Below are 13,384 nucleotides of genomic sequence, written 5' to 3'. Positions count from 1 at the left end.
GGGGGGGGGGCTCAGACAGACAGAAAAACATTCCGCAGTCGCTACGCTCATCTCCATAACTCAGTACGCAGCCACAGAGCACTGATCCTAACATGGGACATTAACGACCTGACTCCCACCACTGGAAGCGTCGTTACCTGCCACTGAACAGTAAGGGTCATTTAGGGCCCGATTCATGACTGCCATGAAACAAAGGCTCATCTTTTTGCCTCATGGTAGTCGTGGGGGTTAAATAAATCACTTGTAGTAATTCTGTGACAGGCAGGAGAAGCCGCGTCTTGTACGGCTACGGACCTGTCAGCGAAATCTGAGTGATGGCCTGTAATTTTAGAAAGATGTACCCTAATCACATTGTGTTTGACTGAAATCAAAAACAACTTTTACAAACAAATAGCCTCTGAAGATCTGGGAGATCTGATTTCAGTAAGTCAGGAAAGCAACAAAAGAGTATAATTACAACTAACAATGCAGGTCATTGTGCAGTGTGTGTGTATATATGTGTGGTTGTTTTCATACTTGAGAGGTGCGCCTGCAATTACTGTCAGTGTGTGATTTGCTTATGAGGATGAATTCTTAGAAGTTTTTAACCACAAAGACGTGTGTCGCATATCAAGTTAAAGGGCTTTTTAAAACGGAGTTGCACAATAGATGTTCGATGCATTGTGCACCTCTCAAAGGGTGGGACAAGGTCCTCTGTTTAATCTACATCCACAAGGTGTTGTAGGGAGCTGCAGACACACATAGGTGAATATTCATTAATGCTCACTTTGATATCCCTCTACTGTAGTATAGTTTGTATATTAGGATGGTAAAATACAATGGGAGACAGTTAAATAGTTTGCATAATGCTGATTATGAAACACAGGAGACATGTTAATCTTGTGAAAACCTAACTGTGTTAGAAAAGGTGTTTTCTCCACAGGTGACATATCTCACACGTTGTCACTGGGAGAAGGCAACGCAGAGGAAAAAGATTAAATACCGGGCCCTTATCTCGGGGACCTTCTCAGCGAGGCGAACTATCACTCAGTATCAAATGGCATTAAGTTAATGAGGCAGAGATGCTACAAAGAGCGGTAGGTAGCGAATTAGCAGCCTGGCTCGCTGATGCCTCCCACAGGGACGATGATTGAAGAGAGGTGCGATCGGTTAAGGGACCTTTATCCACGCTAAATTTGTGTGTGTGGGAAATCACACACAGAGCTTGACAGCACTGAAGGTTGCAAGGCCACTGCCAAAACATCTTACTCCTGTTCGCATGGAGGCGATAATGAATGTAACGCCTTTTTGATGCCTTAAGGCAATCAGCCTGGTCTGACAGGTCTAAGAAACCAACAGGTCTGGAGGATACTTATTTTGAATGTTGAAACTTTAAAAAACACATGACTTCCATTTACTTTCTTCCTTAACGGAACTGAATTTGTATTTTTTTCACAAATTAAAACAAAAACATCTAATATCTTAATCTAAACTGGCAGGTAGTGTAACACTATTGGTCATGCTCTCCATATTTTTGAGCGTCTGACAATTTTACACACCTCCACCAACTAGAAAGTGTCGAGTTACTTTCTAGCACATACTTTACAAACGCATGCCAACAGCCTGGAGCGCAGATGCAGGCATTTCAGTTTTGTTTTCATAAGGACTGAACAGAATCATCTGTTATCATCTGGTCAGCCAGCACTTGTGGGTAAATATTGTTTCATGTGACAGAAGCCTGCTTGCACACATTGCACACATGCAATCTGGCAACCCCCATGAAATGCTTTCTGATGGCACATGTGACAGAATGTCAGTGGCTTTCTTTCAAACTGTTAATGGTCATTTATATATACCAAAAATGTATTACTCTGAACTGAACAGTTTAATTGGAGTTACATTCTCCCAAATAAATGGTCTCTGTAAAGACTGTTGACAGCATGTTCTGGGGATTATCAAAGTGCGAGGGAAAGAGCTGCTGGAGCTGTTGAATATCCTAAATGCATTTTTATTGATTTGAGCACCACAGACGAAACTCCCTTAGTCTCTGTTGTTTTCTGTTTGGAGGTAAAAACCTCCAGCAGATAAAATTATAAGCACGGTTACATGGATAGCTTGAACGTTAAAGGTCCGGTCTGTAGAATTTAGGGGTATTTAGGAAGATCTATCGGTTGATTTGGAATATAATAATCATGATTATGTTTTTGTTTGTGTAGAATCACCAATGTCTATATCTACAGTAGCCCTGGATGGACAAACCAAACACTGCTCTAGAGAGGATCGCCAGAATCAGCAAAAAATTGATTGATTGATACAGTCCTTGTCCCCCTCTAAATATCTCGTCTTTGAACTGTATTCAACTGAATTTAATATTTTGTTAAAAGTAAGTAAGGTTCAGAGTGTGTGTGTGTGTGATCACTTCCACACCATGTCAGCTCTTAATAGACATGCTAATGTTCCAAGGGGCCACTTGGAGCTATCAGCACGTCCCCTAATGGGCAAGTTCATGTTTATTCTCTCCCCATTGGTCACCACAGGCGCACAAAGAAAAGAAAGACAGGTACTTCTATCTCCAAATTTTCCCATTCCCTGTCCTCATCAATCTCACGTATCCCCATTCAATCAATTTCGCTCTCTCTCTCTCTCCCTCTCTGAATCATTTACCCCCTCTTCCTCCTCCTCCATCATTCTTTCACTGCTCCTCTCCTCTCCCGTCACACTCTAATCTCCCGGTCTGAAAGGTGTTTCCTGAGGAGGGCATGCGGGAAGACAGGCGGGAGTGATGGATCGCTCCGTGGATGCTTCACTTTGTCCTCTCTCCGGGGCGGGAACGGATTGGGCTTGGGTATGGGGAGCAGCAGGGGTTGGGTGGGTCTGACGGCGGGAGTGCTGGTCGAGGTGGTGTTGGGGAGGGAAGCAAGGTACAAGCTCCTTTGAAAGGTGGTGTTGAGGGGTAGCAGGGGAGGTGTCTGTGACTGCTCCCCCTCTGGTTCCCTATGATGTGAGCTAATTATAGTGAAGAATGAGAGCTCTGCAAACATGTGTCTCCTGCTGCAAACTCTGATCATTACTGTCATATTATATACTCAATTCTTTTTTTAATTGATTGCATTAAAACATTCAAACACTAAAACCCTGCACAGAAGAGGCGCAACTCTTTCACTGCACACGTCACATAGTAAAGAAGTTGTTCATATACCAGACCATTTTCCAAAAATCTTAAAAGCTACTAGCAGCATTCTGGCAAAGAAATTAGGCCTCATGGTTCTCCTGTTTGTTTTGATGAGGCAGACAGAGCAAGTCAAATGCTTCTGCTTAAACAAGGATTAAAGGTGCAGTATGTAACTGACATTAGTTAGGTAGTTAGCTCAGTTAGTCGTGTAGCTAGCGGTCTGGGCTGGGAGCTCAGGGTGGTATTATGAAAAATGACAGGTCGAATGCTAACGTTAGCTGTTGTCTAACGGTAGCTAAAGGGTAATCAAATTTGTTGTTTTCCCTTGAAATAAAGCCTGATGTCCCTCCAGAATTTCACTATCCATCGTCTTTTCAGTTGCCGGTCAATCGGGTGGCGGTGAAATTATAATACTTTGTCAGATTGCCTACGTTTATACAACTCGCAACTCGGTCTACTGTTATCTTCAGTAGACAATGCAGGGAAGCTGTAAATAATTACAGTAATAGGAACAGGTACATGATCTACAGCCAACATGTCAAACTCCTGTTAAACTCCCATAATGAGAGCAGAAGATAGTTTATTCATATTCATTCTTCATGTTTATTCTCTCCCCATTGGTCACCACAGGCGCACAAAGAAAAGAAAGACAGGTACTGACATGATTTCCCATTTTCTGTGCTTTTACTGCAAGCCATCAAAAGCAACTGCTCCTACAAAGTTAATGAGTTGCATATAATGTTAAAAAAAGTTCCAGTTTTTGTAATCTGGACTGTATTGGTTCTTTCATTTCCACTTATGACCTGTTGCCATGTAGCTGAGGAGCTCTTGGGCTGGCTCAGCTCACTGAAGCAACAGATGAACACTCCTACAGGCCAGAGATTTGGATCATTTCACTCAGCTGTGACTTAACATTAGCCAAATATTTATAATGTCCTTTCGAGCATTTGGCATGTTACGTCTTGACCCAAATATTCTGGTCTTCAGTGCACTCAGAAAAGTCTGCTCCACATTCACTGAAAACCTTCAGGCCATGTCAATGCAGATTAGGTCCCACTCCCCTGTTTTCTTCACATAACGTGATTTAGGATACGTCCAGGTGCTGCGTTTGGTTACACAACACTGGCACATAAAGAGGAGACAGACAAGACAGATAAGAAGGGAGGAGAGGCTGTCCAACAGCTGCCTGCCTGGTTGGGTAACACTCCTGCGAGACCCCCTGAGAGGAGCCCAGCCTTGGGTAATGTCTGTGCCCCAGTCGGGAAGGAAAGACTTCAAACACGAGGCCCGTACACCCTCCACCCCTCTTGCAGCTCCCTCTCCTGCTGTTCTGCTGAGCTCCATGGGGGATCTCTGAAGACCATCCCAGCAGTCACCACGCCATGAATCAGTCCCGTCTACCCTCTTGCTGCCACCACGCTCTCCCACTGTCACTCTTTTGCTCTCTCATTTTTTTTGTCAAAGGAATCAAGGCAGGAATGCCGGCAAAATGTAAACAAATGTCCTCCTCACCACTGGTCCTCATTATCACTCCCCTACAGCCCTTCATCCTTTTGTTTCCTCATCACAACTCTGCTTGCAGCAAAAATCCACATACCATTGACAAGGTCGGAAACCCAATTAATTTTAGAGTTTTGTTTCTATAGGGAGGACTGGGTAACCCGATGGCATGGTTATCCTGTGTGTTTGTGAATCTGACATAAGATAACAGAAACAGTCGAGAGCAAGCATGTGACCAAATGGTGCTGTGGTAAGGTGAAAGGCCTTTTCACAAGGGAAATCATCTCAGTTCATAGGCAGGCTATGGAAAACCTAACCTTTCCTTAGCTAAATTACAAAATGCACATAGAAAAGGGACAAATTACATTTCGAGGGACACAGGAGAGACCTGGCAGGCCTGGTACAATTACAAGAAATAAATCTAGAAAAAAAATATTAAAAAGTAGGCCTCATTACCTGAAAGCATGTCTACAACACATTTTAATCCTGATCCACTATGTTTAACACGTCGGATCAAATCAGCCAAAATGTGCTCTTGCTGCAGGAAAGCCAAGCAGCCACAGCTGACAATCTGGGAGACAGGGCCCCCGGGGCCTGGGGTGGCTCAGCTGAGGACATTACTGCACGCAAAGCCACCCCATACACACACACAAACGCACACAGAGTCTAGTGGCAGACAACAGTCACCCTGTCATCTTCGATTGCGGGCCGCTCATGTTGGACCAGCGACACCTCACACACAGCTCAGTGGGCCTCAGCCCCCCTGGTGTCCCACTGCCGCCATGGAGGGACTGCCAGAGAGTTACTTCAGCTCTGCAGAACAAACACAGAAATCAGCCTGTCTAAAAAGCATGTAGTCCTGTCGGAAAAAAATGTCTAAATATATATCCCAGCGCGATGGCTTTTAATTTGGTCTTGCGGCTCACAGATCAATTTGAGCGAGTGCAGATTTAACTAAGCAAAGATGATGTGACCTTGAGATAGTTTGAGCAGGCAGCAAGTAGTAACCCGTAGCTGTACATTTGAGGGTGCTTCAAACAAGAGGTCACCTAAAAATAAACCTACAGCTGAATATGGGAGCTGAGATCATGAGTCTGAGGCTGTAAGCAGGGTTAAACATATTGTTTGCACAGTGCAAAAACCTGTCAACGCTGTGTTTTGTCCTTCTCGTCTACTTGGTTTAAGATATCAATTAAACATACTGTCATTTGGAGCTCAAGTGGAGAACATGTTGACAAACATTTTTGGCTCCAGGCGAGTTTAGGCGAGCGTCGCAGCCTACGGGCTCACATGTGTTTGGCAGATGGCACCGAGTAGATGGCACATAAGGTCAGAAAGAGCACTCAGCTGTATATCTCTCACACATACAGGCCCTCCAGGAATGTCTGCACAAGGCCAAGGATTCTGGCAACTAAGCACTGTGGTGTGTGTTTATGTGTAAGTGCTTGTGTGTGTGTGTGTGTGTGTGTGTGTTTGCTTGCACTTATTGATAAAGAGCAGACCATTGTAAAAGTTACACTGACAACACTTCTGCTCTCAATCATTAATGTTTACTGTAAAACAGAAGGCTTTACCCTCAAGGTTTTACCCTCAGATAACCAACTCCGCACCTTCAACAGGTAATTAGTTGTCGTCCACTGTTCACATGTGAGCCAGTGCATTAAAGATACATAACTCCATTTATATTAAAACTCATCTGAAACATTATTAAACACAAATGTACACAAAACACCATGTGGCTAACGGCCTTAACTTAACTGAAACAGGAGCTAGGTGCTCAAGTATTCACTGACTGGAATGTATGCAAACAAATAGGAAGCAGCATATCAAAAGAGTAACCGCTGCTAGCTGAAGCTGCCTATAGTTAGTAGCTCAGTTAGCAGTGCAGCTAGTGGTCCGGAATGAGAGCTTGGAGCACTAGGGGGCGTTGGTGTCGTCTATACCATTAGCCGTGAGCTTTGGAGTGCTGGGAGGTTTTCCCCAGCATAACATAGGTATCATGAAAACTGTTATTCTTTGCTACTTTGTGTTTGTTTTAAACTAAAATCATTACATGTTGCATGCTTTAACTTTGAACCCCAAATTTCCCCATGTATGCAAATGTAAACATATACATAAAACACATTAATTAACTGACAAAGGTTTGGCTGTTATGTTTAACACTTGAACCTGTGAAACTTTCAGTTATGCTACCGTATGTAATACTAGAGTGACTTCTGTGTTTACATAGTTGACGGATATACTTATTACTAAAGTCATTAATAGCTGAGGCATCTGTTAAGTTTTTTTTTTTTGCTTCTATCTCAGTCAGTTTAGAGACAGGAAACATGCAAATAAAAAGGGGTATGGCATGCAACAAAGATCGAGCCCTGGACATTACCTAATAGTGATAATGAATGGCTAGCAGGCAGAGAAAGAGCCAGGCGCAAACAGAGGTGGGAGAGAAGCATGCTTTTTTGTTTTAACCAAAATAACAAGCATTATTCATAGTGAGCATGCTTACTGCTATTGTTTTACAGCTCATTAACTGATTACATCCATTCTCTGATCTGTAACAATAAGTAAGAAGTTTTGACACCATGTGTGTGCTTTCCGTAACTCATTGTTTTATACTCGTTTGGAGGCTACTTAAATGTGATGATTGGTAACTGAATCTAATTGTTTTAATTTGGATTTACAGCGCAGCATGTGTTGATTACACCTCTGAGACCAACAACAAAGGCTAAAACATATCCTTGTGTTGCCAAATGTAGACAAAACCCAAGAGTACACAATAAAACAATTAGAACACACAAGTAATCAATTAACGCACAGATGACAGTAATGCCTATTATTGTTTGCAAACAACAAAGAGTCACAAACCTGTAAATCAAAGTCATACGTTTCTAACGGCTATAAATTAATCCACATCTTGCTTACTTTTCATCAAGTGCTGTTTTGCCAACAGTTATTTCCACAGCCACTAATCCGGAACTGCAGCCCATATCCTATACATCTTTTCCTTCATACATCATGGGTAGAGAGGTGTGGAGAGGATTTCCTTTGGCTGGTGATCTTTATCAATTGCTCTGGTCTACCTGACATAAACCTCCATGACAGCGCTGATAACGGAGCAGGAAATTCCCCCACAGATGCAGAACGAAACGCACAGGAGTCTCCACACATTACTGTGCGATTTGTGTGTGAGACATGCTCCAGGAAAGGTTTTTATCACCTCTTAGCCAAGAGATCCCCCCTGCTCAATCTCATCAGATTTACAATGTCTAATTACACAGATAAAAGTGCAAGGTGTGTGTTTGTGTGCATGGGTGCCAAGGCCAACACGTGGCACAGGAAACACGTGGAGCTCTGTTGAACTGATGGATTGATCTGAACATGTGCAACAGGCGTTTGAGGTGCTACTGAACTTACAGGTAGCTCTATGGCGCTTATTAGTACATCGACAACCGATCCATCCTCACAGCTGCCAGCGTCCACGCATCATCACTATCGAACCAAATGTGTGACGCCTTCAGCCCTACTTTGTTCAACAAGTGTTTGGGTTTGGGGGGCTGCTGAGGGTGACCCCTTATTGTTAGGTGCTCCCTTTGTGGTCGTACTCCTCACTGTACTGAGAAGAGAAGAAGAAAGGCCTTCTCTAACAGTCGGTCATGCCCCAGTGCTCCTGGCAACAACAGGTCCCGAGGACGCAGACCTGCCTGGCCTATATTGGCTTGGCTCTCAGTTAGCGGTGGCGGCACTAGCCCCCGTCAGCTGTCCCATTCAAGGCCCGGGTCGGCCCTTTATTAAAGCTTTGAAGACTGCTGAATAAAGGGGCGTCCTATGTTTAGATGATAGAATGTAAGCAACTGGTTTTCTGCTTGGGCAACACAAGACAAAGAGCCTCCTTCTGAATACGGGGAGTATGTGAGAGAGAGTGAGTGAGAAAACTAGAGAGGGAGGGAGAGAGAAAGACGGGTGACACTACAAGTTGTGGAGGTACTCTCTCATGTATGAGGATGGGGATTACTTTGACGAAATTGGCGGTTGTGTTTGGGTGTAACAGAGGCTTATTAAGAAGAAATACACTGAGCGATGATTATCACAGGTGGTTCTGCTGATTAACACTAATCTCATGGAGCCAAGGCTTTTGTATTAATTGGAGGATGAGGCCAAAGTCTCCTCACAACATGCCCTATATAAATATACACACTATATGCTACACTTCAGTGAAGAGTAGAGTCTGCCTCGTATCATCAGTCATTACTGGTTTGCCAGAATTGCTGTTTATTGTACCTTGTATCTTGGACAAACTGCAGCATTAATTGATTTAGTGACAGGATTTTTAATGTATATTTGAAATTCAGTTATACATATTTTTATCTATAGTTATGACTCAACAGCACATTAATATTTACTGTTCAAAATTTCTAATCAACTTATTACTGCCATTTATGATAATAAAGTTCATTATTCAGCTGCAAAATATCTTTACCTGAGGACTGCACGATATGGTCAAAAAAACATATTGTGGTTATTTTTGACATATATTACGATTATCACAATTAGTGGGAAAGATGATATTTGCATCAAAATGTTTATTTTCACTCAAAAAAAACCAAAAACTACTGAAGCCATGATGATGGGACATTTATCGGTGTCTGAACCAAAAATGTTTTCTCACATTTGTAGAACAAAAACTATAAGCCAGGGTATATCTGCAGGATTGCAGTACTTTATTATAACGCTGTTTTGTCAGACACTTAACATTTGTCAAGAAATTTCAGCTTCTTGCGATTCGGATATTACACTTACTGTATTGTACTTCAATAGTAGTTAGTAGTATAGTACTTCAATTAATTGTGCAGCCCTACTTTACCCAGACATTTCTTTATTACAAAATGTTAGTTTACTTTATGTTTTTATGTAAGAAAGAAATGATATTGGATACTATATTATAAGCAGCGTTCAGCAGTAAAGCATTATAGTAATATATTACTGTAATATTATTAGTTATGTATATAAGTTATGTCATGAAGGAGTTGATACCTATGTAAAAGTTATATAGTAAGATAACGAGTAACGCAACTAAGTACTTTTGATACCAAGTAACATGTAAAGTAATATTATTACTTATTAACAGAGTAATAAGTGAAGAGTAACTCATTACACCTCCCCGAGTAACTTGCTCAACACTGATTATTAGGTTTGTATTATTCTCAACTGTTTGCAGCTCACTGAAACAGATTCATCGTAACCTCATTTTCTTGTGTAGACTTAATCTTATCTACAATATTTGATTTTTATGTATGCAATATGCAACAAACCATGTAGCAGGTGTGACACTCAGCCTCCCCTTCACATGCATATATACACACTCCCACACACCCACCTGGTCATGGCTGGCTTGGAGGGTGCTCCCGGTGCCGTGGAAAGTCATTTGCACAGGGGAGAGGGTCAGATAGGTCACGAAATCCTTACCACTCTGCGCATCACTGTACTGCACCTGGAAGAGAGGGAAGGCGTAGAGTAAATACAGGAAAACATCAGTCAGAGCACAAAAGACAACTGAAGCCTCTCAAGTTTTCAGTGGGAAGTGCTTGGCTTGAGAGTAAATCTTGCATGTCTAATTGCCACCACAGAGCATTTGTGGAAATTACCCCACACAGCCGTACAGGGATGGCAAGGGGAATGAATGCAAGGATGTGTAATTGAGGAGGGGGCATCTTGAAGGGGTGGTGATGACATCACTGGCGACCTCTCATCATTGAGAGGTTAACTCTGCAGGCACTCCTAAATGCTGTGCAATCAGGACTGTTATGACATGATGCTCCTCTGGGACCGGCTGCTCCTGAGATCCAAGGGCTTCGGTAATACAGCACACTTGTCTGCCCTACTTCTCACTGCTCTCACTTGGTACACATGTGTGTATTTGCATGTTTACGTGTGCATGCGTTTGCCTGGCCTACTTATGCCCAGGACAGCTGCAGGCATCTTGATAAGTGACGCAAATAACTACAAGAAGTGAAAGAAGAGAATCGGACAAAGGACAGAAGGGACAAGAGACACATTACTGATTCAAAATGGGTTCCAGATGTCAATGAGCTAATGACAAAAGTGAGCTTGCAGGTATGGAAGGGTACAGCTCTGAACATAAGAGAGCTTCTAGCTACGTCAGCACAAATGGACTGCACTTCAAACTCAACAGATACTGTAAGTCAGGCATAATAAAAAAAATCCTGTTTTCTGAGCCATCACGAGTTGAATTTGTTACAATGAATACCACAATCAAGATGCACAAATCAATTTTACATACTTCTGTAGATTTATGAATGACTTCCATGACAGATAATATCATAGAAAGATGTGCTGAAAACACGTTGACATCAGTAACTGCCAAATTTATATAAAATGGGGGTGTTGGTTTGTCTCTGTGTATATTTGTTGGCTGAGAAGGTTGAAGTTATTACGTTCTTCTAATCAAGTGTGTGTTCATCTTATTTAGCCTACACTGTTGGCTATACATGCTGAACTCGCGTGTGTGCGCACATGCAGGCTGTATACGACCTGTGACTGAAACCTTCCAGAGCGAGTGTGTGTGTGTCTCTGAATGAGTTATGATCATATGTGGGTGTGTGTGTGTGTGTGTGTGTGCTCCAGCCAGCCAGACGCATGGATGTCTGCCCATTAGGACGCAGACCCATCAAAGGGTACGAGCGGAGACATGAACATGTGCGCACAGAGATATGTGATGTTACGTACAGTACATGAGTAGACACACACATATACTGGTGTGCATGTGTACACACGCACACACCTGCTGATGAGGAGATGGGTCCACAGTGATAAATTGTGGAATGCTATCTGTTATGTGTATGAATGATGAATGTAGTAAAGTGAGCTGTGGAAAAAGCCTTCTCTGACAAGTTAATCTCTAATAAATTCTCCAGACTTCAACATTGAGGAGAGAGAGAAGAAAAAACAGAGGAGGGGGATGTTTTAGGGATAGAAATATACTTGTTTGGCAAAAAGGAGTTTAAAAAAATGTGTAAAATGAGCTGAAAATACAGCTTCTTCCATAATCTTCTGAATTTAGCCTGTGTTTGAAGACGTACAGGACTATGTTTTTGGTTTTAAGATATGAATCTTTGTGTTTGTAAGCGTAACTGTCCACTATTCTGGTCCATAAAGGCCGTATAAAGGCCTGTGGATGGGAGCCTGTGATGTATTGTGTAATCATGCTGTCTGATCGGCGGGCACTTCACTCGGTTCATCCATTGCGAGCTGTCAGGACTCCAGCCGAGGGTGAGGCCCTTCCATGGCGCTGGAGGAAACAGACGCTCTCTCAGTCTCTCATTGTAAAGAGATATATGCTTGGATATATCAAATTTCTAGTAATTTCCAACTTCCCCCATTGTCTGCGCGAGTGTATGTGCACACAAGTGTGTATGTTCAGTTGATGGAAACTACCAATTACAACGTATCTTTGACCGTGAGGGGGCAAAGATCAGGAGGTCTCGAACACCAGTTGAAGCTTGTGTAACCCAACAACAATGACAGAAATTCATTATTACATAAGTTATTAAAATGTAGTATTAGACATTATTTAAGTGCTTTACAAGTAGTACAAGTAGTAAAAGTAGACGTTTGTCTGTGTTTTATGTATGTTTTTGCCTGAAAGCGTTCAGTCTGAGGAATTTAGGAGGGTGTTTGTCTACAAATGATTAACGTATTGTTATCTTACAGCTGGTTTATGATCCCATTACTGTTAGAGAAGCAACAACTGCAATTTTCTTGACCAATTCTGATAGCATTTAATTCAAGGCATCGCTGTGCATAAGTACAGGCTCAAAGCACTGTCTGGTTTCCTTATGTGCTCAAGTTTTCCTTTCCTTTTTCTTATCCTCTAACAGATCTTAAGATGGGTCTGGGAAAACTGCTGTTGTCAGCCTCTCATGCCCACTGACAAATTGCACGTGATATTGGACTATATAAATAAACATGACTTGCTCCACAGCAAATCACCCAACAACGCCTGGATGTCTTACTTTCTTGGTGGCTTGTTGATGAAGATAGTGAATGTTCCTGATTACTTTGGGGATTTTCCATCGTCTCTGACCTGCAAGCGGGAAAGACACTTGCGTTGCAACATCTCAGTTGCGTTGATTTGTCGGAAACGAAAATAACGAGCATCTTAAAAACAAACCGCCTTTTCTCCCATCCAGGCCGTCTGTTTTGAGTGCATGTTTGTATGGATCTGTGAGTGCATGCATTCTAAACAGGCCTAACTAATCATCCCAGGTCCCACCTCAGAAAAAAACAGCCTCTAATCCACTTCCTTTAGAGACAAAGAAGCAGGAGAGTTACGCAAGGCCTGCGATTGATCGGCGGCACTAATGTGGAACGACCTCTGACATCTGGCTTCTAAAGCTGGATCGCTCCTCTTCAAATGTTCCTCTTCATTCGAACAAACGCGAACATGCACAAACTAAAAAGCAAATCACAGTCATAGCGCTAATGTTAAGTGTACAAATATGCATGTGCACACCTACCAAAGAGAACACAAGTGAGTGCACAAACACACAACAGACTTAGATGCAAATTTCCATATCATTAGGACCGTGTTACACAATGCTGTCAAGGTAACTGCAAAAACAAATACTTATTAGGCGTGTTACTCCAGTTAAAACCAAAGAACACAAGCACTGCAGGTTTCCAGAATAAGTTGAGTGCAGGCAGCGGAAAGTCAAAGAG

The 13,384-nt window shown here is 42.4% G+C and overlaps 1 protein-coding gene across 2 annotated transcripts in view; it reads right to left on the bottom strand.

The window, feature by feature from the left end:
- Window positions 1–13,384, bottom strand: part of stau2 (staufen double-stranded RNA binding protein 2) — an 89,098-nt gene that overhangs the window by 17,407 nt on the left and 58,307 nt on the right. For both annotated transcript variants that reach the window (XM_073488874.1, XM_073488873.1), the window contains exon 13: window positions 10,023–10,136. In XM_073488874.1, coding sequence (XP_073344975.1) covers window positions 10,023–10,136 — 114 coding nt within the window. The remainder of the gene's footprint in view (window positions 1–10,022; window positions 10,137–13,384) is intronic.

Source organism: Pagrus major, chromosome 19 (genome assembly GCF_040436345.1).
Source record: "Pagrus major chromosome 19, Pma_NU_1.0".
Classification (NCBI taxonomy): domain Eukaryota; kingdom Metazoa; phylum Chordata; class Actinopteri; order Spariformes; family Sparidae; genus Pagrus; species Pagrus major.
The sequence above is the reverse complement of the archived record's forward strand: the minus strand, read 5'-3'. Positions and strand labels throughout refer to the sequence as shown.